Genomic DNA, 27,806 nt, shown 5'->3' with positions numbered 1-27,806 from the left:
ACCTATTGGATTCAATGGTGCTATTTACCTGCCTGAGATGTTACTAAGAATCATGCCTTTATTTGTTGTGTGTTTTGTAGTCTTAATCACCCAAAAATCTACTCTAGACCAATGCATGCAATTTCCATTTGTGCCAGAAAAAAATGAGATCAGAGTACTGATCCTTTTCAGATTAGTTAGGGTGGCAAGAAATCATAAAGTCTGTATTTTAAATGGACATTCAAAATATTGATAAAAAGATCAAATTAATAACATAAACGTTTAGAAACAATACATCTTTAAAAGAAAATCCAGTCTTTTTCCACCCTCATTTGTGGCGCCTTTTTATACTATATACAGCATGATGCTTAAAATCATTTCAGTTAAACTCAGTTTTGGATTGTTTGACATGAAGATGTATATAATGTAGTAGGACAATATAAACCTTTTAATTTCTGTGACTTCTACAAGATTTACCTGGCATTGTTCAGGTCCTTCAAAACAGGAGGTGGTAGGTGTAGGGGGAGTTCAGGAGTCAGGGAATAGGTTGGGTGATGTGAGATGGTCAGGGCATGGGGTGGGGATGAAGGAGTCAGGGCAGGGGGGTTTGAAGTGTGAGGTGGCTTAGAAGTGGGGGTGCAGAAGTCAGGACAAGGGGTGGGGTCATCTGCAGTCCTAGGGCAGGCCAGGAAGTGCTAGCCAGCCAGCGGTGGCTCCCTGGGAGCAGCAGGGGCAATGCTGGACAGCCAACACCTGCTCCCTGGGTCCGACAGGGGCTGTAGTGCCCACCAGGGCTCCATCTGTGTCCAGCTCTGAGGCCAAGGGCCAGCACAGAGTGGTTTAGGCTCCTGCTGTAGGGCATAGATGCCAAAACAGAAGGACAGATGGGGGAGCCTACCATGCCCAGCACCAGCACAAGAACCTTATCCATGTACAGTGGCTGGCAACATCCAGACCCTTCCCCCAGCTGGACACTGTCTTACAGGTGCGACCATCTCCCTGTGGTCATTCTGAAGTATAATTGTGCCTGCTAGAAGACCCCCTCATAGAATTTTATAAGAAACAATCACATTCCAAGCACATCCCATTTTCCTAGCACAACTAAACCTTTACCTTGCTTTAAGTTATGATAAGAGGGCTGCATACTGAATTTGACGGTCCTAGCTCTTACCATTTAGGAGTTCTTGAACAAACAGACACACAGATGGATGGACAGATACATACAGACAGGCAGATGCAGAAACTCTTGCAAATATATAGTAGATAGAACAACCAAAAAGACATGATAGGCTCACAGTTTTTAAAAACTCACCCTTACATGCCAACAGCAGTTATGAAATAGCAATATGATGGCTTATTTAATACAACAAGATGAATTGGTATATATACACATGTATTTGAACTAATTTTAGTGTGTGCTTACTAGGAGCCTGATCTAAAATACTTAATCTTAGGAATAAGGGTTTACAGGACCTGGCTCTAAATTTAATTTAACCAATAAGTATATCAGATATATTCTGATGAATTTTCAATAACTCTCTAATCTATATCATATAAATTAAATATGGCAGTGCCCATAAGATCCTATAATCCAGGGCTACTCAAGCCACAGGCCACCTGCTGCCCATTTGTTTGCAGCCTATGATGTGGTTTGGGTTTATGCAGGATTCAACATGCGGCCTGCGAGTGGGATCCTTTGAACATGGCATCCCTGGAAACATGCTCCATAATGGTGAGTCAATATAGTGGTCTTCTGTTTATATGTGTTTTAGTAATTAAATTCCTGGAATGTCATTGCACATTAAACGTGCTGTCTTATGGGTAGAAATCGGGTAAATATTGCATTTTATTAATATCAGCAGAACTAACTTAAATGGGGCATATGTGTTGTATAGGCTTGCCTTAATCTTTGTATTCATGCCCGCCAGTGTGAAAGAAGCTATTTGCATATATATAGAATCATAGAATACTAGCACTGGAAGGGACCTCGAGAGGTCATTGAGTCCAGTCCCCTGCCCTCATGGCAGGACCAAATACTGTCTAGACCATCCCTGATAGACATTTATCTAACCTATTCTTAAATATCTCCAGAGATGGAGATTCCACAACCTCCCTGGGCAATTTATTCCAGTGTCTGACTACCCTAACAGTTAGGAACGTTTTCCTAATGTCCAACCTAAACCTCCCTTGCTGCAGTTTAAGCCCATTGCTTCTTGTTCTATCCTCAGAGGCCAAGATGAACAAGTTTTCTCCCTCCTCCTTATGACAACCTTTTAGATACCTGATAACAGCTATCATGTCCCCTCTCAGTCTTCTCTTTTCTAAACTAAACAAACCCAGTTCTTTCAGCCTTCCTTCATAGGTCATGTTCTCTAGACCTTTAATCATTCTTGTTGCTCTTCTCTGGACCCTCTCCAATTTCTCCACATACTTCTTGAAATGCTGTGCCCAGAACTGGACACAATACTCCAACTGAGGCCTAGCTAGCGCTGAGTAGAGTGGAAGAATGACTTCTCGTGTCTTGCTCACAACACACCTGTTAATGCATCCCAGAATCATGTTTCCTTTTTTTGCAACAGCATCACACTGCTGACTCATATTCAGCTTGTGGTCCACTATAACCCCTAGATCCCTTTCTGCTGTACTCCTTCCTAGACAGTCGCTTCCCGTTATGTATGTGTGAAACTGATCGTTCCTTCCTAAGTGGAGCACTTTGAATTTGTCTTTATTAAACTTCAATCCTGTTTACCTCAGACTATTACTCCAATTTGTCCAGATCATTTTGAATTATGACCCTATCCTCCAGATTAGTCGGAACCCCTCCCAGCTTGGTATCATCTGCAAATAAGCGTACTTAATAAGCATACTTTCTATGACAATATCTAAATCATTGATGAAGATATTGAAGAGAGCTGGTCCCAAAACAGACCCCTGCGGAACCCCACTTGTTATACCTTTCCAGCAGGATTCTAAACCATTAATAACTACTCTCTGAGTACGGTTATCCAGCCAGTTATGCACCTACCTTAAACTAACTCCATCTAAGTTGTATTTGCCTAGTTTATTGATAAGAATATTATGCAAGACCATATCAAACGCCTTACTAAAGTCTAGGTATACCACATCCACCGCTTCTCCCTTATCCACAAGACTCGTTATTCTATCAAAGAAAGCTATCAGATTGGTTTGACATGATTTGTTCTTTACATATGCATGCTGGCTGTTCCCTATCACCTTCCCACCTTCCAAGTGTTTACAGATTATTTTTTTAATTACCTGCTCCATTATCTTTCCTGGCACAGAAGTTAAACTAACTGGTCTGTAGTTTCCTGGGTTGTTCTTATTTCCCTTTTTATAAATAGGCACTATATTTGCTCTTTTCCAGTCTTCTGGAATCTCTCCTGTCTCCCATGATTTTCCAAAGATGATAGCGAGAGGCTCAGATACCTCCTCTATCAGCTCCTTGAGTATTCTAGGATGCATTTCACTAGGCCCTGGTGACTTGCAGGCATCTAACTTTTCTAGGTGATTTTTAACTTATTCTTTTTTTTAATTTTATCTTCTAAACCTACCCCCTACTCACTAGCATTCACTATGTTAGTCATTCCTACAGACTTCTCGGTGAAGACCGAAACAAAGAAGAAGTTGTGATGGACCGGGCCGGGTCTGGGCACAGCTGAGGGCATCCGCTCAGGGCGAATTGCTCAAATTCGGGGCTCCTCACAGCTCCCAGACTGGAGACCTTTCCAAATAGGCCACAAACCAGTCCCACAGAGCGCTTCAGCTGCCTGCCTGAAGCCTCACGAGCAAAACCCCTCCGATACCCCAGCAATATCTGTGCCCCAGATGGCCCCGGGCCGCATACACAGATGGGGGGGGGGGGGTCTTAGAGCCCAATCCCACCTAGCCCGAACAAGTTCTGTCCGGTTCCAAGAAACCAGCCACAGATCCCAGGTTAATTTACACTTAGGATCTTACCCACAAATCACGCTGAGTCAATCCTTTAGCATCTAACATCTAAAGGTTTATTGCTACAAGAAAGAAAAGCATGAGAGTAAGGCTGCTAAAGAATAATACATTACATGCATCGAATCTCCCAGTTCTCGATGCAGGCTCTAGCAGAGATGTTATAGCTGATGGCTTAAAAGTCATTGTTGTACATGCTATAGCAGGATGGTTCCACAGTTCTTCCCAGCTTGTGATTCCCTGCGAGGCTACATCTGGGGTCAAAGAAGCAGATCTGAAGACCAAAATGGAGTCAGCCACATGGCCTATTTATCCCTCCTTCCTGGTCTCTTCTTGGCCACAGCAGGTCACCTGGCCCATGGTCTATCCTTGTGTTCTCTGCTGATAGCCCCTAGGTATGAGTCACCATTCTTGAGGTGTGTCCTTGGCATATAAAGGGCTATTGTTCCAGAGCTTTGCTCATTAGCATGTCCATAGGCTGAGCTGCTTTGCCCATAATTCAACCAAATTTAGAGAAACATTTGGTATCCACACAAAATACATGCTTATAACTTCACATACTGACATTATACAATTGCATGAATAGCATATATGGAATGAGAAGAAAGTAGGCTTCTATTTGACACCTCACATGGCACCCCTTTGTGCCCCTTTTGGGGCCAACACTCCCCCATGGGTACAGCAGTGATCTGACTGCTCCCCTCAAAATCCAGTAACGTGACAGAAGTCATTAAGCATCTCTGCCATTTCCAAGTTTCCTGTTACTGTTTCTCCCTCCTCACTGACCAGTGGGTCTACCCTGTCCTTGGTCTTCCTCTTGCTTCTAATGTATTTATAAAAGTCTTCTTGTTTCCCTTTATTCCTGTAGCTAGTTTGAGCTCAACTCTCCTCAGCTGTTTTTCCCCTTAGTCTTGATTCTCATGTGACCTTACCTATCAGCTCTGTGAGCTTACCTAAATCCACCTTCCTGAAATCCATTGCCTCTATTTTGCTGTTCTCCCTTCTACCCTTCCTTAGGATTGTGAACTCTATGATTTCATGATCACTTTCACCCAAGCTGCCTTCCACTTTCAAATTCTCAACCAATTCCTCCCTATTTGTTAGGATCAAATCTAGAACAGCTTTCCCCCTGGTAGCTTTTTCAACCTTCTGAAATAAAAAGTTGTCTCCAATGCAGTCCAAGAACTTATTGGATAGTCTGTGCCCCGCTGTGTTATTTTCCCAACATATATCTGGATAGTTGTCCCCCATCACCACCTAATCTTTGGCTTTGGATGATATTGTTAGTTGTTTAAAAAAAGCCTCATCCACTTCTTCCACCTGGGTAGGTGGCCTGTAGTAGACCCCTAGCATGACATCATCCTTGTTTTTAATCCCTTTTAGCCTAACCCAGAGACTCTCAACACTTCCATCTCCTATGTCCATCTTCACCTCACTCCATGTGTTCATTTTGAATATATAAGACAACCATATTTAAGTTGTGGCCCTCAGCATGTGCTGTGCATATCATTGTGCCCCCACCCAGGCTTCCAAAGTTGAGTAGCCCTGCTATAATCTATTTCCCTTCCAAAGCAAGAGACTGGCCCAGGCAGAGTAAGGGCAAGTTGATCTCAGTTGCAAATAAAGTGTTAAATATTTGTCAAAAACAAATGTCAGAGTATGCTTTACATTCTATGTTCTATTTCTTCAAATTGTTACCAGTGGAATAAAATTCTCAAGACAGATAAATATTTAGTATCCCGTTTTGGTTTTTATAAGAAACTAGAAGATCTATCCAGCCTTGTTTCAGTCCTTAATTCAATTAATTTTGGTGGCTTGGAAAATAAAATGAAAATGTGCATGCTTCATTTAAATCATTGCTCTGGAGTAGGGCTGGGGACTAGGCGTTCAGTACGCTAGCCTTCTCTCACTGCAGCAGCTTGGGGCTAGATGAAAAACGTTTCTCCATGGCCACTGCAACTCCAGCAGGCAAAGCTGGGGAGGGGTGCACGTCCTCCTGCTAGGAAAAGTCCAGATTTTTCGGCACCCTGCGCATCTCAGCCAGAGAGAGGAATGAGGCAAACTATGCACTTCCCCTCGCTCCCTGACAAAGGGGAACAGCCAGAAATGGCCCTGTACACATCCTGGGAGAGGGGGGTGTCTTCATCTCCCCCTGCTCTCCCTAATGGCATTTGGGGGGTGGGAGGCTGAGCGCTAGGGCACATGTGGCAGGGGGCACAATTAGCTTCTTTCACCTGCCTGGTGACTGTCTTTTCTGTATGGCTTTCTAAAAAGCAATCCCATTCCAGGCACATCCCATTTTCCTGGCACAACCAAACCCTTACCCTACTTTAAGTTATGATAAGACGAAGCTATTTACTGAATTTAGTCATCCTTGCTCGGACCATTTAGGAGGAGCTCTCGAATAAACAGACAGACAAACTCAAATATATTGTAGATAAGCAAGTAGTTTTGTAAAATTTAAAAAAAAGGATCAGGAAAAATTTCAGTCAATTGAAATCAAAAGCAAAATTCCCAATGATGTATATTGGGGTCCCAGATTGAGTGTTCTCTGCTGTAAAGAGCAAATTTACACCCTGGTCTGTTCTCAAAAGGGTCTGATCCTGTTTGCTGCTGAGCATCTTAGATTCCCTCTGTGTCCAGTGGCAATAGTAGGTGCTCAGTACTTTTTAGGATTTAGCCTGAAACATGCTTGAGAGAGTTGTTCTTAGAGTTAGTACTCTAAGATGTTTTGGCAAGATAAGGTGTTAATGTAATTTTAAGAATGTTTTGTTAAATTGCCAAGTTAATTTCAGTTTCATTCAAATCACCAGAGAGTGCAGGGGGAGGGGGAGGAACAATGTTTGTTTTCTTAACTTTGGGCTAGATTCTTTCTGTGCTGTACCTCTAAGAGGATAGGAGGGTGTGGTGGCTTTATATTACCTTCACAGCTCTTGCCAGCTCCAGGGGATGCATGGATAAACATAGCAGCTTCTGGGCAGAGCATTGATTTTTAAAGTGCCTCTGCTGGCAAGTCACTGCACCAGGAGATTCAGGGGAGGTGGGCAGCACCAAACTGTGTATGTTAGCTCTACACTGAGCAAATTTTCCCAGGGGCTGCCATGGTTCCTTTGTTTTCTGCTGGCTGTTAGGATGGGAGTCAGAATAAGGATTTGCGCCAATAGGTCATTTGAGATATTGTTCAAGTACACATCATACTGAATTGAAAACTCAGTCTCCGAATGTTTGCTGGCAAACACAACATCATAATAAGTAATTGTGAAATGATTGGCATGCTTCCTAAATCTAAGCCATAACAATAACAGCAATGGAGACTAAGTGAAAAGAGTGATCAGATTAATCTCACTGATCCTAACAATTCTAGCATTTGATAGTACTTATAAAACAAGTGTGTTACTTTCTATGAACAGGAAACACATTTCTAAACAAGCAGTTCATTAAATAGCAGGAAATACTTCCATATAGCAGAAGAGTAAAAGTTGGTTCTTTAATTCAAAGACTTTGGAGTAAAATCTAGCTATTTAATTGTAAGAAATATAGAAAAATAGTTTGACAATCTAACTACTTAAAAAAAAATCTTTGGGGAGAAAATTTACATATTATTTAAGCAGAGTGAAAAAGGCAGTTTTCTGTTCTGTTTTTACAAATCTTATTGTCCTTTTCACTATCTTACTTTCTTTGGAGAAGAAAAAGATCACTTTTCATTGGCAGAGCTGGACAAAGAAGCTTTAGAGGAACCATATTCCATTAATATCAAAATTGGGTTAGTTTTGCCAGATTCACAATTCAAAAGAAAACCAGGGAAGAAAAAGTTCTGATTATGTCATAACATCCCATGGCAATAGTTTTGGAATGACATGTTTTGACTTTTTTGTTTTGAAATGACGTTTAATTTTTTAAACTTTGTATTGTATAAGGTCAAAATTGAGACATTTTATTTTTGTCTAAGCAAAATGTTTTAATTGAGCTACAACAAATATTTTTCAATTTTCCTTCACAATTTTCAGTTTTTGTTCCTTTTCTGAACAAAACCAGATTAAGATTTCACAAAATCCATTATGAAATGGAACTTCCGTCCTCTGTACAGCTCTTTCATTAGCAAGCAGGAGTATGGGCCCTGGTTTGAAAAGGAGCAGAAAGTAGTTAATAGTATGATAGTCTGATCTGTGATGTGCAAGCATGTGAATTCACTGGGGTATATACTGCAGACCTAATTTTGTAACTGCTTTACTTAAAGGTTAAGCTACTTTTATATACCCATTGGACCTAATCCTGTAGCCTATGGCCATGCAAACAGTTTTTATGCACAAAAGCTAGCCCATTTCATTACCATGGGATTAGTTGTAGACAGGTTCACATCCCTATCCTGCTTAATTTATAGTGATTTGGAATGAAACAAGTATGCTCTGAATCAGGCAGAACAGGAACACACATCCCAGGACAATGTCCTAACCTCCGCAGTTTAGATTTTTTTTCTCTACTGCTCCACTATAACAAATACACATTTGGAAAGTTGTTGTAAAACAAACAACTATCACATTGTTTATTCACCTTCTTTGAGCTTCAAAACCCTGAAAGCACAGTCCTAGTTTGAAAAATGGCACTGTGGGCCTGCCTTTATTTATTGTTTCATTATCATTTCTCTATCAAATGTGCTCGATTCATAGATAAAAGTGCAAGGTTGTGTTCCTTTTCTCTTACATATTGTTAAAAATAAAGGGCTACAATGGCCCACAGTGACAACCTGTGCAATTTTATTTTTTTCAGTGATGCCTCTGCAGCTCCATTACGTTCAGTGCTTTTGCAAAGCTGTAACTGATGGTAATTTAAACAATTGGGATGATATTTAGGATGGATTGGAATTCTCTGCTTATTGTTTTAGCAGAGTTGGCTCATTGGGGATACCAAAAATAAAAAAGCAACAAAACGTTATTTTGGTAACAACCCAAAGCAAATCTGACTCTGAGTGACAGAGAAATTGCCATTTCTTGTACCTACCTTTTTAGGTAACAGAGTACTTCAAAGTTTTCCTGTGTCTGTTGTAAACAAATGAATTGTACTTGTCATATCAATCATTTAGTGCTTTGGTTTCACTTTTAAAAGGGGTGGTCCTGGAATTTTTAAACATATTGTAATACGGACACATTTCTAATATTTCACGTTTCCTAATTTTGATTAAAAATTATTATTTCCCCCTTCATTGTCACCAGGCTTACCGTAGTACTTAGAGGACTGAAAAAATATGTGCCAGTGTATTGGATTTGTCAGAGATTTAGATGCGTAAGTACCTCAACTGTTGAAAATAGGACTTGAGTTCCTAAGTCACATAGGCATTTCTGAAAATGTTGCCCAAAGTTCCTTACATTCTTGAAATACAGTGCTGCTATTAATCCAAACGTAACATCCCTATGAGGCAAAGCACTAATGCCATTTTACAGGTGGAGACTGAGGTACAGAGAAGTTACTTAAGGCCACAGAGCGTGAAACTGTGAAGTAAATAAAAATACTCCTACTTAAATGCAGGGCAGCTATTTAAAGTTACTGTAAGGAGGATACATAACATAGTGAATAACTACATTTCCTAAAGTATCAATGGTCTCTGTTTTTCTCTCCCCTTTCCCTTCCCCCAAGATTTACTCCAAAAGTGAAAAGTTACTCTTGGGTATGGAGGAGAGAGTATATATGTGTGTATATTATTGTGAACATTTCAAGAAAGAATAAATGAATTATAAAAGAAAGAGGTAAAACTTAATTACAGGGTAAATGTGTTGCTGGAGTTCCTTTCACATGTTTCCTGTTCCCAAAAGAGGTAGATTAAGGTTCAAGTACTATAAAGGATTATGCACAGGCATATAGTTCTGAAGTCTGTATCTCCTGCAGAAATAACTGAATGCTTCATGTATAACTCCCGTAGGATCAGGGGCTAAAGCTAAAATCTTGATCAAACACTTGTTCAGTTCACAAGCAGTCCTATATGTCTAAGAACAACAATCCACAATGACCAGAGCAGCATGTACTCTGCCTACCTCACATAGCCCCACACTATGGCTACGTCTACACTGGCCCCTTTTCCGGAAGGGGCATGTAAATTACAGCAGTCGTCGTAGGGAAATCCGCGGGGGATTTAAATATCCCCCGCGGCATTTAAATAAAAATGTCCGCCGCTTTTTTCCGGCTTTTAAAAAAGCCGGAAAAGAGCGTCTAGACTGGCCCCGATCCTCCGGAAAAAGTGCCCTTTTCCGGAGGCTCTTATTCCTACTTCAAAATTTAAATCCCCCGCGGATTTCCCTACGACGACTCGTGAAATTTACATGCCCCTTCCGGAAGAGGGGCCAGTGTAGACGTAGCCTATGTATTCTCTTAGCACTCTCCCTAGCTGGACCCTGCCAATACTTTATGGGAGGCAAAGTCCCTGACATTCCACATGCAGGTTTTTTTTCTCCTTCTTAAAATCAAAATAAAACCAAGTTAAAACCAGAATATGACTATTATTTAATTATTTGTCTTTACTGATTGTATTGGGAAAATGTTATGGAGGGGAAGGGCTGAGGTAAATTGTATTATATCGGGGCTGCCTTGAAAACTAGAAGTATCCTTGGTGTTGAGCCGTGATCCAGCGTGTCTTTCATAATTACCTATACAGGTTTTCTCCCACTGTTTCTAGAAACCTGCAGCCTCTGCCCACTTCAGCCAGTACAACCGAAACAGGCTGGCTCAGTATAGATGCACCTTAAGAACCATCCTCAACCAGATCGGACAGTGAGACTTATTGCCACCTTGCCCTTCCTTCCCATGTCCCTAGCCTGTCTTCCTCTTCACCTCACTGCTCACACCCGCCTAACCATCCCCCTGCTGCCTCAGTTTCCCGTGTGTTCACACTGTTCGCGTTGCGCCTTCGCTGTACCCTGCTCTCTTTGAGAGACTGCAAAGCGGAGGGAGACAAGGCGGGTGAGTTAACTCCTTTACTGGACCAACTTCTGCAGGCGAGGGGCCAGCTTTGGAGCTGCACAGCAAGGGGAGGAGGCGAAACGCGTTCCCTGCCTGCAGAGTGGAGCCAAAGGGCAGCGTTTGGGAGGGGGCACATTTCCCCACCTTTATCCCCTGCACGGCGGGGGCCGTGTGCACCCGCTCTGAGCTCAGGCTCGCGGGGCGTGCTCGGAGGCTGGGGATGGGGTGGCCCGTGAAATCCCTGTTGCTATGGGAACACACGCAGTGCTCCGCAGACGGGGCTGGGAGGCCGGCGGAGGAGCGGCCGGTCATGTGGTGAAGCAAGATGGCTCCCCGCGCCTGAAGGCTGCAGTGTGAGTGGCTGGGAGGGAGGCGAGTGAGTGCAGGCTGGCCCTGTCTATCACAGCCATGCATTCAGCACTGAGGCGACAGCTGCGGCGGCGGCTGCTCGCTGCCCTCTCTGCGGAGCGCGCCTGGCTTCTGAGCCAGGGAGAAGTCGCTGGGCGGCTCCTTGGCTTGTAAGTCTCGGCTCTCTCCACGGCGCATCGCAGCCGCAAGTGGCTGCTCCTGACAACGTTGTGTCTAACTTTTATTGCAGGGGTTTTGCCTGCCCCTCTGCGCCCAGCTCATGGGAGAGCTGCTGAGCCAATGCCCACCCCGTGCTGTCTGACCAACCTTGACGTGATCCTGCGACTTGCAGCACCTTTACAATGGCCCTAACCTTGTTTGGTAAGTAAAAACCCGTCTTTCCGTGGCTCAGCAGGAGAAAGCGTGGGGGTATTTCGGTGGCTCTCCAGTGCTTCTGGGCAGCCTGGCGTTCCTTGTACAGGGATGATGGCTAGCTAGATAAGGCTGGTCTCTCCCATTGTTTCCTCTCAAGGCAGAGCCTAAGGGCGTGTGCTCCTTCAGTTAATTTCAGGCTTGTAAAGTAATAGCTAGCTACAGTAGCTACAATTACTGGGAACTGCAGTATTAGGCTACAGATATTCTCAGGCGCAAATCCTCTAGTTACACATCACCTGATAATTACTATAAAGTTTATGGTTTTGCAAAAGAAAAATAAATCCCTTTAGAGTTAGTTCTTTATAGCCCAACAGCTATCACTCCTGTGCGGTGCACAAGATTAGCGTTCACCGGGAGAGCTAAATTCCATGAACATTGCACTGAAAGTATATTTGAATGGCAATATACATGAAAGTTATGCTGCTTTAAAAAGTGCATCTAATGGAAAGAGGAATTGTACAGTAAAATGATAAATTAGCTAATGAGACAACCCCTGTTCTTCTGGGAATATCTCTGCATAGTGCTTAATTGCCCATAACAATTAGATGTGTTTCTATAATTATATTTAATAATACAGTTTCAAGAAAGAACACGGTATCTAGAGGGTTATGAATGTTGGCTTTGGGTATTTTTATAACATTAGACATGTTGGAAAACAAAACATGTAAAGACTGCAATTTAAACTGTTGAATATATGGTTTCTCTTTAATACGATTGTTAAGCCTTATTGTGCATGTTACTTACTTTGCTATTTAAAAAGGTACTGGGTGCCAAAAATCAATTTACCTAGTTATAGTAAAATCAACAATACAAAGGAAGCAAAACTTAACATGATTAATAGTAACAGTATTAATTGTAACCAATTTAATTGCTCTCATAAACAACTCCTGGCTACCTCTTAATTCAGAAGTGTTTTCAAATAAGCAATTTTACATAATTACCATTTACTGAAGTGTGTTTCTAATGTCTTTTTTAACTCCTTGTGTAAATAATTTGTTTAGATTTAGTTTGATTCTGAGGTTAGTGCAAAGTCTTACAAGTATCAGACTTGATTCTTCATTCTTTTTTACTGTGATTTTATAGTATATTGTACACCCTTGGAAGACCAAATGCATCTTGTGTGTTGAACAGTTCTCTTCAGGTGGTATTGCAGCTAGCTACAGTGCTGTCATTTTTATTTTATATTTCCTATTTCAGTCTTTTAGGGAGCCCAAGATTGTAAAACAAAACAGTTGAAAATGGAACAAACTGTAGACCCTGATCTTGCTGCTGAGTGTTTGTGATGGACCCCTGTGCATGTACAGGGACCTCTTCAGTGTGGGCTTGGGTCTAACCTGGTGCCATTTGCAGGCTGAAGTCCACACCTTTACCAATACAAGATATAGTGTCCAAATAGGAAATTGATGTTTATATGCCAATATTACTTGACATCATGTAACTTACCTAGTAGAGAAAGAGATGGCAAGGGTAGGAGGTTAACAGTACAGGCAGTCCCCGAGTTACGCGGATCCGACTTATGTCGGATCCGCAGTTACGAACGGGGCTCTTCCTCTCCCTGGTCTCCAGCAGACCAGGGAGAGGAAGCAAAGCGGCGGAACACGCGGGCAGCGGACAGGGCTGTCCGCTGCCCACGCACTCCGCGGCTTGGCTCTGCTTTGCCTCCCCCCCCCCCGTCCCCCTGGTCTGCAGACCAGGGGGACGGGGGAGGGGGGCAAAGCAGAGCAAAGCAGCGGGACGGGGGGGGGGCAAAGCAGAGCCAAGCCGCGGAGCGTGCGGCCAGCTGACAGCCCAGACGCGTCTGGGCTGTCAGCTGACCGCGCGCTCCGCAGCTCGGCTCTGCTTTGCCCGTCCCCCCGTCCCCGTCCCCCCGTCCGCAGCTCGGCTCTGCTTTGCCCGTCCCCCCGTCCCCCCCGTCTGCAGACCAGGGGGACGGGAGGGACGGGGGGGGGCAAAGCAGAGCAAAGCAGAGCCAAGCCGCGGAGCGCACGCTCAGCTGACATCCCAGACGCGTCTGGGCTGTCAGCTGGCCGCGTGCTCCACGGCTTGGCTCTGCTTTGCCCCCCGTCCCCTTGGTCTGCAGACCAGGGGGACGGGGGGGACAGGAGGGCAAAGTAGAGCCAAGCCGCGGAGCGCGCGGTCAGCTGACAGCCCAGATGTGTCTGGGCTGTGAGCTGGCCGCGTGCTCTTCGGCTTGGCTCTGCTTTGCCCCCCGTTCCCATGGTCTGCAGACCAGGGGGACGGGGGGCAAAGCAGAGCCAAGCTGCGGAGCACGCGGGCAGCGGACAGCCCAGACGGGTCTGGGCTGTCCGCTGCCCGCGTGTTCCGCTGCTTTGCTCCCTGTCCTCCTGGTCTGCAGACCAGAGGGACGGGGAGCAAAGCAGAGCAAAGCCACGGAGCCCGAGGGCAGCAGGACAGCCACGGTGCGTCTGGGCTGTCCCGCTGCCCCCGTGCTCCGCGGCTTTGCTCCGGACACCTGTGGTACAGCAGCTGGGGCGCTGCCAGTTGGTCCCGTAGCACCGCTCTGGGAGCTACTGGACCAACCGGGCAGCACCCCAGCTGCTCTGCCCCAGGCGTCCCCAAGTCAGCCGCTGCTGAAACTGACCAGTGGCTGACTACAGGAAGCCCCTGCCCCGGGCTTCCTGGAATCAGCCGCTGGTCAGTTTCAGCAGCAGCTGACTTGGGGATGCCTGGGGTTCTTAAGTTGAATCTGTATGTAAGTCAGAACTGGCGTCCAGATTCAGCCGCTGTTGAAACTGATCAGTTTCAGCAGCGGCTGAATCTGGACGCCAGTTCTGACTTACATACAGATTCAACTTAAGAACAAACCTACAGTCCCTATCTTGTACGTAACCCGGGGACTGCCTGTATTAGACAAATTTCACAGTTATTCATAAACATTAATAAAATCAATCAACTTTCACATTGTTTAGAAAGCAGAGCCACATTATGAACCTTTTACTTACATTGGTGAAAGGTTGCACAAATAGTTCCATCACAATCATAGGAAAAAAGCACGTTAGTCATCTACGCTTTGATTTTTTTCCTTCTCTTTTTACTTCACATATATATTTCATGTACTAGATGTGATGCTGCTTTTATTTTTTAAATAACAATGTAAATCCCAAAATAAATAGATTTTACAGTACATAGAAAAGGTTAAGCTCATCTGTCATAAATTTTTAGATGCACCAGTGAAGAAATTTAAAGTGAGGACTTCTGTTGTGTCCTCAGTTCACTCTATTGTGTCTAGTTTTTAATAACATCTTGCACTAGTTGAAGACTCCTGCACATCCTCAGCTGGTGTAACTTGTTAGAGTTCCGTTGACTTCACTATTTAAAAAAGTCCAGAATGGGGAATAAAACATTTACAATAAAATTGTGAATCAGCCTAATAAATGATGATTAATACAAATTATTTCTTCGAGGAATGGAAAACAAGTTCTTCATTGTAGAATTGTTAATACAGGGCTGTGAGTGAACATTTAAGTAAATGCACATTATATGTGCATTGTTGCTGCCTCATGGTTGTTGAGAGACACAGAACTTTGCATTTGCTGGCATTTATTTATGTAAATGCAACTTTTATTTAAGCACTTTTATTTAAAGAACCCTGTTGCTTGTACTATGAGTGAAATGCTTTCTTTCTCGCACGCACACTACACTTATACAAAAAAGTTAGGCTTGTTTTCAGTGATGCAAAAATAAGACGACTACTAAGAGTTTCTTGAGAAGGGAAGTTTTAACAGTTACACTGGTATAATTAAACCAGTACAGTTATTATGGTATAATTCCTTATGTTGACAATCTTATTCCATAATAAAAGTGAATTAGTGGTTTAGCTTAAACCACTGTCAAAGCAACATAAACTAAACAGAAAAGGGCTTCTTAAATTGAAATTAAAAGTGTCTATACATACAATGATATGGATTTTAAATTCACATATTAGGTTACATTTACACTTTTAGAATTTTTGCACTGTTAGTTTCACTGGTGATAGGGAAAAGTGCTGGTAAAAGTAAAAGAAAATTGCTGGTTTGTGTTCTCACTTACTTTCACAGGCATTACATTTGCCGCACTTCCATCGCCAATGAGAGCAGTGTACTGAGGGCACCTATCCCACCGTGCAGCGGTCTCTCCATTTTGAGGAGGTCTTGAGAGAAGGGAGGATGATTAAGGAGCATCTTGGGTCCCTGCATAGAGCCTCTTCTCTAACACTTGATCAGCTCTAGTAGCTGAATATTCCTTCAAGCAGCAGATTGGCATGCACAACTATTGTCACCTGTACAGATCAGTGAACGCTCACCAAGAAAACAGGAAGGGATGTTTCAAAATTCTTGAGGTTTTACAGGGAGAGGAGCAGACATCTGTTTACTTTGTGTCAGAGCAGCTGAGTTGCTGGCCAGAGCAGCCACTTTGATCTTGTAGGATATCCTCTGGAGGCTAACAGCTGTGTAAATGGGAAGAATGTATCTTCACTTGCACATCACTAAAGTATCACCAGTAAGAGCTGTACTCTTCTTGTGGAGATGATTTTCTATTTGTAGTGAAACATCTGAGTGTCACCACAAAAGTCATTGATAAGTGTAGAGGCTTGCACAGTTTTTGTGCAAAAAAGGACTTTTTGTGCTTTAAGGGGCACGAGTAGACAAGCCCTTTGCTTATTTCAGTATAACTTTCCCTTTTAGACAAGTCCAAAGTGAGATGTTTCATTGTGGATTTACTTATTCAGATATGCAGTAGTCTCATCTATGTATTTCTTCTAATGTCAGTATATTAAACTTATGTGCAGGTTGTCTCTACTGGAAGAGACCAGTTACTGTGCTATGGCCATAGCGAAAGGCCAAGTCTAAGCTGGCAAGTTACTGCACAGTAAATCAGCCCCCAGTGCTGTAACTTTCATGGTGTCCACACTATCAAGGCACTTAGTGCACACTAGTTCTGCAGTGAGTGTGCGCTAGGTAAAACACCTCCGCAAGAATTATAGTGTTTGCTGTGCTCTGGATAGTGCACTAGGGTGCCAATGTGGACACCATGGTGTAGTACTGCATCCTGACTCATCTCTGGCACCCTTCCCAAAATGCCTGTTTTGGCCTCTGGTCATCTGTTTGAACTCTATTGTCCTGGTCAGATGATCAATGCTCAGACCTGCCCTTGCATTCTTTTTGAAATGTGAAAGTCCTCTTCCTGTTTGCTCCATGATACACGGTGTGTTTTCAGCACTTCTCTCCAACTAGCCACGGCTGCTCCATGCACCAGGAGAACCCCTTCTTGGAGTCATGTGGAGGTGCTGGACCTTATCAGCATTGGGAGAGAGGAGATAGTCCAGTCCCAGCTACGCTCCAGCCTTAGGAATAATGATATCTATGGACACATCTCTAGATGCGTGATTGAAAGGGTCCATGACTAGGACACACTGCAGTGCAGGGTCAAAGTGAAGGAGCTGTGTAACGCCTACCACAAAGTGTGGGAAGCAAATCACTGATCTGATGCTGTATCCATGATCTGCAGATAGTACAAAATGCTGGATGATATACTTTGAGATGACCCATAGAGGTTTGCAGTCAGGAGCAGATTTGTACCCCCCTCCCCAAATTGGTGAGCCACTGGATAATGTGACTTAAGTGGGTTTGGAAGCACTCAAGCAACTTGCTGGAGCAGGAGGGTTACAGAAAGGAGACATTCTGTTCTATTTGATATTTCTACAAGCAAAGGTTCAGTCAGATGGTGAACAGACCATTGATGCAATTGCTTACATCTCATTCATCTGCCTCACAGACCTCATTAAAAGCTTCATGCAGCTGCTGTGCCACCCTTCTCCTCAGATTAACCGGCAAAGCAAACATGATTTTTGATACCTGAAGGTTGACATTCCCTGCAGTTGAGTAAAAGACCTTCCTTTGCTTCCCTGCTCACCCTAAGCAGTGAAATGTCTTCTGGGGGTGAACTGTGGAAATGAGCAGCCATTGCTAAAACTTTCACTCCCCCCCCCCTCCCCCCCCCCCCCCCCCCCCCCCGGTCAGGGTTTTTCCCAAATCACATGTGCACAGAACACAGTATGGCCATTTGCGAATTAAAACCTCTCCTCCCTAGCAACCTGCTTTGCTGCACCAAGGGATTTTCCTGCAATTCTGCTGCAAGAATTTTCTCTGCCCAGCTACACCAAGGGATATCCCCATCCATTCTGCCACAGCATGGGTTGTCCTGGCCCTTTCCTCTGCCCTGCTGTGCATAGGGTTTTCCTTAGTGAACTCACCATTGTGGGGATCCTAAATGTTATGTGCACTCACTCCGGGACAGTCAGATAGTGCTAGGTATGTGAACTGTGCAAGTGTTTCAAAGGGGTCAGGGCAGTGCTGTGTCTAGTATTAACAATGGACCCTCTTAACATGTTGCAATTTTGGCATTGGTAGAGTTGGCCTCAGATTGCCAGTTTTAGGAAGCTCTGACTCCTGCAGAGTGTCTGAGATGCACACGAAAGTGCTCAAGAAAGCCTAGAGAGGAGTTTTTGCTAGACATCCTGAGCCACACAGATGCCAAATACCAAGAAAAATTGCAGGAGTGGAGGGACAGTGACAGGAGTGAGCAGAAGGAGAGCATGCAGTTGCTCCTAAGTGTTATGGCGCAGCAAGCAAACACACTGGAGGCACTGCTAGCACTGCAGACGGAGCAGCTGCACAACTGGCCTCCCCTGCAGCTGGTATTCCAAAACTTTTTTCAGTACACCCCACTCTCCTCTCCAACAAATAGGGGTCCCACTACACACCTGCCTGCCCAGCCTCTATCCATGCAGACTCCTGATACACGCATCACCCATCCACATTCAGCTTAGTCCTGATGAACTGCAGCTTCCCTTCCACAACACATCAGGTGGCAGGGCTGCATATGAATCTTGGACATATGCCTGGAGAATTATACATGTTACAGGCTTCACCTCCTACCTCTTCCACCTCCTCGTCTCCCCTAGAGAAAATGTTTGTTTCATGTTTGATGGGTGTTTTATATGTATTGTATTTTAATAAATGAAATTCATGCATTGCAAAGCAATCTTTATTCCATTACATGAAAGGAAGAAAGCAAACTGATCCCAGCAAAGCTACTGTCACTGTGGTGCATGCGCTGTACTTGGCACTAATGAGAGTAACCCCTTGTCAGTGTAGCCATGGCACTCCCATGCATAGCAACAAGTTTTACTGACTTTCAGCATCAAATTGCTGCCTCAAGGCATCCCGGGTTCTTATTGCCCCACACTGTGTTCCTCTAATAGCCCTGGTCTCAAGCTATTCAAACTCAGCTTCCAGGTCCTGAGCCTCAGTGGTCCAGCTCTGAGTAAAGCTTTTACCTTCTCTTCACAAATATTATGAAGAGTATAGCATGCAGTGATAACCATAGGGATGTTATTGCCCAAGTCCAGCTTCCCATACAAACATTGCCAGCAGACCTTCAATTGGCCAAAAGCACATACTGCAGTTATTCTGAACTTGCTCAGCCTGTTATTGAACCACTCCTTGCTGCTGTCCAGGCTCCCCATGTATAGTTTCCTGAGCCATGGCATTAGGGCAGGCCTGGGCAAAGTACGGCCCGTGAGCTGGATCCGGCCCGCCAAGGCACCAAATCTGGCCTGTGGAGCAGCGGGGAGCCCCAGGCAGGCTCTCCAGCTTGCCCCGCGTACCGTGCAGAAAAGCGAGTCCCTTTCTGTTTTAAAACTGGAGGAGAGGGGAGAAGTTTTAGGAGCTGCCCCGCCCCCTTCATATTCCCATTGGCACAGAAACCAGCCAACGGGAGCTGCTTGTTAGAATAACAGTCAGCTAAAAAGAATCGCGCCCCCTCTCTTGGGCTCAGTTATTCATGGAGCACATGGCCCGGTAGGCAATCTGGCTGGCTGGGAAACATTTTAAGCTCTGCAGGCAGGCAGACTAGTTTGGTAGCTGATGAGTAAGTCTTAGCCAGAGCCTGCTTCTGGCAACCCATCCCTTTCCTACCCCAACTTTCTGCCCCCCTCACTCAACATACCCAAACTCTCTGTTCCACTGTTACAACCATACCTCCTCCCAGATCTGGCATTCCAATTCCTACCCTAGGTCACATCCCAAACCCCTGCACTGCAGTCCTCTGCCCTAGGTCACAACTTCCTGCTTCATCCCAACTCCCTCCCAGACTCCAGTCTCCCTCCTACACCCCAGTCCCTTATCCCAAGCTCCCTTTTGCACCCAACCTCCATCCCAGATCCCGCATCTCCATGAATATCACGGAAGAGTGCAACCCTCGACCACTTTCCAAAATCTTGGAGTGGTCCTCCATGAAAAATTATTGCCCATCCCTGTATTAGGGCTAGGCAGGGTCTCAGAGGGTACAATGGGCACTTCAGCTTCTCCCCACGGTAATCTTCTGGTCTGGGAAAGAAGTCCCTCTTGCAGCTTCCTGAACAGCTCAGTGTTCCAAAAGATGCATGCATCATGCACCTTTCCACTCCAGCCTGCATTAATGTCCATCAAATGCACACAGTGATCCACAAGCACCTGCAGAACCATGGAGAAATACCTCTAGTTAATGTACCTGGAGGCTAGCTGGTCTAGTGCCAGAATTGGAATACAGATGTCATCTATCTCCTCATTGCAATTTGGGAAGCCCATCTGTGCAAAGCCATCCACAATTTCATGCACATTTCCTGGAATTACGGTCTTTTGAAGCAGGTTGCAATTTGATGGCTTTGTATGCCTCCGTCATCATGAGTCTAATGGTCAACTTTCCCACTCCAAAATGATTGGTAACTGAGAAAAAGCTGTCTGGAGTAGTCAGCTTCCACAGTGCAATCTCCATGCACGTCTCCACTAGCAGGGCAGCTTTTATTTGCGTGTCCTTGCACCCCAACGTGAGGGTGAGCTCAGCCCACAGTCCCATGAAAGGGGCTTTCCTCATCCAAAAGTTCAGCAGCCATTGCTTATCATCCTGGGCTTGCAAGCCAATGTGATCCCACCGCTCAGTGCTTGTTTCCCTGAGCCCAAAAGCAGCATTCTACTGTTGTCACCATCTCTGTGACCAAAATGATTAGGGGGCTGGAGCATGACTTATGAGGAAAGGTTGAGGGAGTTGGGTCTGTTTAGTCTTCAGAAGTGAAGAGTGAGGGAGGATTTGATAGCAGCCTTCAACTTCCTGAAGGGAGGTTCCAAAGAGAATGGAGAAAGGCTGTTCACAGTAGTGATGGATGGCAGAACAAGGAGCAATGGTATCCAGTTGTGGTGGGAGAGGTCCAGGTTGGATATTAGGAAAAACTATTTCACTAGGAGAGTGGTGAAGCACTGGAATGGGTTACCTAGGGAAGTAGTGGAGTCTCCATCTCGGCTTGACAAAGCCCTGGCTGGGTTGATTTAGTTGGAATTGGTCCTGCCTAGAGCGGGGGGCTGGACTTGATAACCTTCTGAGGTCTCTTCCAGCTCTATGATTCTATGATTCTGTGAATGCCACAAGAAATTGTATATCATGTGAATGCTGCGGGGACTCCTCATTGTCTCTTTGCAGCTAGAGGAATAAGTCAACTGCCGTTCATGATGTGTTAGTGAGACCTGCCAGCATTTTGGTCAATAGCTGCAGATCCATTCCATTCCTGCACCTCAAAGAGGCAGAGTGCACAGCATAGAAGCCGTTGAAAGATGATACAAAATGCTGATGGAAGCACAGAGGTTGCTGAAATGCGAAATGATGCACCACGGGGCATTGGGACAGGACCCATGCTGTCCCATGTGTCCCCATAAACCTCTGCAGCAGAAGTCAAAGAAGTGCTCTGTTGGGTAGCTGCCCAGAATACACCACTCCAAAAGGCACTGCAAATGCTGTAAGTTTGGTCACTCTCATGCACTGGCAGCTGACAGAGTGGACGTCCAATAGTGTTTTTGCTGCTGCCCTCTGTGAACAGCACTATAACTGCCAGCACTTTACATCTGGCATTGTAGATATGACCAAAGAAGATTCAAAGTCTGTCACAATGTTTTTTAGACATCAAATACAGATCTCTCTGAATTACTGAAAAGATTCCTTACTATGTGAGGGTATGTCTACACTACAAAGTTAATTTGAACTAACAGACGTTAGTTTGAATTAACTTTGATAGGCGCTACACATACAAACCGCTAGTTCGAACTTAATTCGAACTAGCGGAGCGCTTAATTCGAACTAGGTAAACCTCATTGCACCAGCACTAACGCCTAGTTCGAATTAAGTAGTTCGAATTAAGGGCTGTGTAGCCACTTAATTCGAACTAGTGGGAGGCTAGCCCTCCCCAGCTTTCCCTGGTGGCCATTCTGGGCACCACCAGGGAAGCTCTTCTGCCCCCCTCCCGGCCCCGGAGCCCTTAAAGGGGCACGGTCTGGCTACGGTGCCCGTGCCAGGTGCAAGCCTGCAAGCACCCAGCCAGGAGACCCTGCACCTGGCACGGCACGAACCAGCCACCCGCTGCCATCCAGCCCTCCGCCTCTTCCCGGGACGAGGCTGGCGGATCCCAGGAGCCTGCCCGGGGCCGCAAGAGGCGGGTGCCCGCCTGGTCTAGTGCGGAGATCGTGGACCTCATCCATGACCTCTGCACTAGGCACAGGAAAGTGGCCGTCTAGGGCAGGATAGCTGCCAGCCTGGCCACCCAGGAGCAGGTTTGCATGAAAATCAAGGTGGTCCAGTGAGACCCCCGACCCGGAGCCCTGAGCTTAGAACATAAGAATGGCCGTACTGGGTCAGACCAAAGGTCCATCTAGCCCAGTAGCCTGTCTGCCGACAGCGGCCAACACCAGCTACCCCGGAGGGGATGGACCGAAGACAATGACCAAGCCATTTGTCTCATGCCATCCATCTCCAGCCTTCTAAAACGGAGGCCAGGGACACCATTTCTATCCCCTGGCTAATACCACTCCATGGACCCAGCCCCCATGAATTTATCTAACTTCTCTTTAAACGCTGTTATAGTTCTAGCCTTCACAGCCTCCTGCAGCAAGGAGTTCCACAGGTTGACTATTTGCTTTGTGAAGAAGAACTTTCTGTTATTAGTTTGAAGCCTGCTATCCATTCATTTCATTTGGTGTCCTCTAGTCCTTCTATTATGGGAACTAATGAAGAGCTTTTCTTGATGCACCCTCTCCACACCATTCATGCTTTTATAGACCTCTATCATATCCCCCCTCAGTCTCCTCTTTTGTAAGCTGAGAAGTCCCAGTCTCTTTAGCCTCTCTTCATATGGGATCTGTTTCAAACCCCTGATCATTTTAGTTGCCCTCCCCTCTCCCACCCTCTCCTTTTCCCAGTCTCCCTGAGTTTTGTTCAATAAAGAGAGTTTCTATTTTTGAACACACGTGTCCTTTATTTTGTACCTCAGGAAGGGGGGTTTAGGAAGGGGTAAGTGGAAAGAGGTGAGGAAGGAATGGAGTACCAGCCCCCGATGGGGAGGACTGGGGTGGCTCTGCGGGCTCCTCGGGGTGGAAGCTGTTCTGCAGCCCCCCGACTGACCCCCCCCCCCGGATGGCAGCCTGCGGCAAGTGCAGCCAGGCTGATGGCCGAGTGCTGTGATGTGCCGAGTGTGGGCATTCAGGGCACTCCAAGCCAGGACTGCTTTGCTGTCCCTCATCGAGTTAGACAAGTGAGCTGGGAACTCCTGAGAGCTGTCTGTCCGGGGTGGGGGTCGGGTCCCTTTAACCACAGCCCTCGGCTAGCCTGAGACAGCAGCTCCACGCTCTAAGTCCTAATCTGATGCCCTGCCGGCACTGCTTCCGGCCAGCCTTAACCTCGATTCAGGGTCCACTCAATGTGGACATGCTAGTTCGAATTAGCAAAACGCTAATTCGAACTAGTTTTTAGGTCTAGATGCACTAGTTCGAATTAGCTTAGTTCGAATTAACTAATTTGAATTAAGTTAGTTCGAATTAGTGCTGTAGTGTAGACATACCCTTAGTTATTACCTCCTAATAGTTGGTGAGTTTTAGGAATTTGTTGGCTGTTAGTTCTACTATTCAATAAAAAGTTAGATTGGAAGACACAAACTTCATTGAAGGAAAGTAATCAGGAGCGGCCTGAGGCCGGCTGCTGCAGCTGGTGCCCTAGGCGGGATGCTGATTGCAGCGCCCCTGCCTGCACGGCTGTCAATGGCCGTGATGTCATCATGGGGTGCCCCCATACCACGTGACGTCATGACCGGGCGCCCAGGCCAGCGGCGCCCTAGGCAGCTGCCTAGCTTGCCTAGGCTCACGGGCCGCCCCTTTGTTGAAAGCATACGTTTTTATTTTCCGTTTCAATTATTGCAAATTTCTCTAGCCTTTTATGAATTGGTTTGCTTTTCATCAATTCTCTTGTGTAAGTAAGAGAAAATTATTTAAATTGGCCAGGGGAGCTTTTCCAGAATGAAGATGTTTGCAAGTATGATTCATGTATGTATTTCTGTTCTTGCTTTTCATGAATGTTGTGGTGGATAAAGTCTCCTGAGTGATTAAGAAATTAAAGGGGTCAGATGATCCACCTTTAATCTTGTGAAGTGCTCTCATTCTGTGGTGATAAGCATCACAAAAGTCTATCGATAAATGAGATAGATGTGTGGTTCAAGGGCCCTGAAGAGTTACTTAAGGTAAGGCTGGACATGAACAGATTATAAAGAATGGAAAGATAGCAGATGAAAAGGAATTAACAATGGTACCAATATAATGAGAACCCTGGGGGGACGCCCAGGGGAGAGAAATCAATGTAATTTGACTATGTTGTCTAAATACTATTGAAATACAGGTACTATACTACTTATCAATCCTGGCCCAATAGACTGCATTTATAGCCACAGCTTTATTTTATTACTACATTTAAATGATATCAGTGGAAAAGCCTTTGTGTAAAGTTAATTTACTGTTACATCAAAAGATTACTGTGTGTATTATAATTACTGTACCAAAGGGGCTAATTGAAAATATTTTTAATTCCATTCACGTGTGGTTTTTTTTTTCTCTGCAAAACTGATACTAGTTGCACAGCATCTTTTAAGAGAGTGTTTTTTACAGATTCATTGTGTATTTGTATATATGTTAATTCTAGGGATATAAAATCCCAGTGTGACTTTATTCAGTGTTTGATGTGAGCATGCAGAGCATTGTTGAACCCACTATTGTGTAATAGAGATGTAGCCGTGTTAGTCTGGTCTAGCTGAAACAATAGACAGGACTGTGCAGCACTTTAAAGACTAACAAGATGGTTTGTTAGGTGATGAGCTTTCGTGGGACTATGACCAGGAGGCAACCAGGCAACTCTCCAACACCACATTTTACAGACCTCTCTCCTCTGATCCCACTTCAGAATACCAAAAGAAACTACACCGTCTCCTTAAAGAACTCCCAACATCTACTCATGACAAAATCTACGAAGAAACATCTTCTGAACCCCGACCAGGATTGTTCTATCTTCTTCCCAAAATCCATAAACCTGGACACCCCAGACGTCCCATCATCTCAGGTATCGGCACACTCACTACTGGATTATCCAGCTATGTAGACTCTCTCTTCTCAAATCCTACGCAACCAACACTCCCAGCTATATCCGAGATGCCACTGACTTCCTGAGAAAACTACAAAACATCTATAACATTCCCGATAACACCATCCTTGCTACCATGGATGTACAAGCTCTATACACCAATATCCCACATGAAGACGGATTACAAGCAATTAGAAACACTATCCCAGAGGACACCACTGCCAGTCTGGTAGCAGACCTATGTAACTTTTTGTTCTCATCCACAATTATTTCCAATTTGAGGACAACTTATACCTCCAGATCAGCGGCATAGCCATGGGTACCTGCATGGCCCCACAGAACGTTAACATCTTTATGGCTGACTTAGAACAATGTTTCCTCAGAACCCGTCCCCTTTTACCCCTTCTCTACTTATGCTACATCAATGACATCTTTATGATCTGGACCCATGGCCAAGAAACACTGGATGCATTTCACAGAGACTTTAACAACCTACACCCCACCATCAATCTCAGCCTGGACCATTCTACACGAGAGATCCATTTTCTGGACACCACAGTACAAATCACCAATGGTAAATTAGATACTACTCTCTACAGAAAACCCGCTGACTCATTCAGTTACCTACATGCCTCCGGCTCCCATTCAGAACACACCATACAATCCATCGTCTATAGCCAAGCCCTTCGATACAACCGCATCTGCTGTAATCCCACTGACAGAGACCAGAAACTTGAGGATCTCTACCAAGCATTTATAAACCTCAATTACCCACCCAGAGAAATAAAAAAAATTGAAAGAGCCAGACGAATACCCAGAAACCATCTATTTCAAAACAGACCCAAGAAAACCAACAATAGAACACCACTTGTCATCACCTGTAGCCCCCAACTTAAACCCATCCAACACATTATTAATAAACTACAACCTATACTGGAACAGGATACTAAACTCCAAGAGGCTCTGGGAGACAGACCCCCGTAGTCTCCTATAGACAACCACCTAACCTCAGGATGATTCTTACCAACAACCACAAGACATACCACACTAATACCAACCCTGGAACTTTCCCTTGGAACAACCCCGTTGCCAGCTTTGTCCACATATTTACTCTGCTGACACCGTCATTGGACCTAACCAATTCAGTTGTAAGATCAAGAACACACATTCCTGCTCATCCAGAAATATAATTTATGCCATCATGTGCCAACAGTGTCCGTCTGCTATGTATATTGGACAAACGTCTCAGACACTTCGCCAAAGAATCAATGCACACAAAACAGATATCAGACAGTTTCACAAAGAAAAAACAGTTTCTTGCCATTTCAACCAGAAAAGGCATTGTCTCAACGATTTGACTACCTGCATCCTGCTTCAAACACATTTTAACACAAGACTTCAAAGAGAAACCTCTGAACTGTCATTCATGCTTAAATTTGACACTTTAGCATCTTTGTTAAGGCCCAGTCATAATTATCTTACCCATTTCAAAGATAGCTTCCCCAATTATCACCTCTAATATCTTTAGCTCTGTAGGGGATCACCTGTGTCCGTGTCCCCTGTTTTCCTGATGCACTCCTTTGTGCGTATTTAGAGTTACCGGATTTATTAAATTTTATCGCATTACAAAGCTCGTGCCGCGGTTGATTGCCCTCCACACACTAGGGAAGGGGGTTCGGGCCCACCCTCACTCCGAACCCCGACCCAGGGCCCTAAGGTCAGGACTCTCGTCCCCACCTAGCGGAGGGGGTTGGAACCCCTAAACTTCCCTGCTCTCGGGGTCCACCCCCTGCCCTGGGCCGCTTCTTCCCTAGCCTCTGTCCGAGACTAGCCAGGGGACCTCGGGTTACAACTCACCCAGGGTCTCCAGATCTCCGACCCGACTTGCCTCCGCTCCTCGGTTCCAACTCCCCAGGGATACACCGCCCTCCCCTCAGGCGTGCGGCTTGCTTTTAAATTACCCGCCGGGCGCGGGAGAATGACGCCCCCCCCCCCAACGTCATCCCGCCGCGCCGCCCTCGGGAAGATGATGTCACCGGCCCCCAAGCCCAGCGAGCGCTTATTCTGAGCACCGCTGCTCCCTGCCCTGGCTCTCCGTGGCTTTTCGCTCCGGCGCGGCGCAAACCCCGCTTCCCGGTCTCTGTGGAGACACAGGGTTTTTTGGAGGGGCGGGGCTGCCCCGCCACAAACTCACAGACATTAACCTCCCCCCCTCTGTTCTGAAATTTGATTTGTCCTTTTTATGCGTGTTCACTTTTTTTTATTGTATCCCTTTGGTGTATATGGTCATGCCAATTTTCTTCCACAATTTCAACTGAGGAAGTGGGTTTGGCCCACAAAAGCTCATCACCTGATAAACCATCTTGTTAGTCTTTAAAGTGCTGCATAGTCCTGTCTTTTGTTTCCACTATTGTGTTTGTGTCTCAAATTCTGTGCAAAGTGGGCTAAGTGAGTTGTCTAATGAAACCTCTTGCTTTGCTGATTCTTTTTGTGCTATTTATATGCATTATGATTTTTGTATGTAAAGTTATGAATATGGTTCTGCACTTGTATTTTAAATGATTTCTGTCTGGAAGGCTGAAGCAGGCATAGAACACCTATTGTGAGGGGTGGTGGTTCAGTGAATAGCTGTGCTGCATGGACAATGG

General features: G+C 45.2%; 1 protein-coding gene across 2 annotated transcripts in view; it reads left to right on the top strand.

The window, feature by feature from the left end:
• The first annotated feature begins 10,967 nt into the window (after positions 1–10,967).
• Positions 10,968–27,806, top strand: part of CHN1 (chimerin 1) — a 184,364-nt gene continuing 167,525 nt past the window's right edge. Inside the window, exons 1-2 of one of the 2 annotated variants that reach the window (XM_075933671.2) lie at positions 10,968–11,246; positions 11,492–11,622. In XM_075933671.2, the coding sequence (XP_075789786.2) occupies positions 11,604–11,622 (19 nt within the window). In that variant the 5' untranslated portion in view covers positions 10,968–11,246; positions 11,492–11,603. The other variant, XM_075933670.2, reaches the window with a different exon arrangement.

Source organism: Pelodiscus sinensis, chromosome 7 (genome assembly GCF_052426305.1).
Source record: "Pelodiscus sinensis isolate ZL-2025 chromosome 7, ASM5242630v1, whole genome shotgun sequence".
Taxonomy (NCBI): domain Eukaryota; kingdom Metazoa; phylum Chordata; order Testudines; family Trionychidae; genus Pelodiscus; species Pelodiscus sinensis.
The sequence above is the reverse complement of the archived record's forward strand: the minus strand, read 5'-3'. Positions and strand labels throughout refer to the sequence as shown.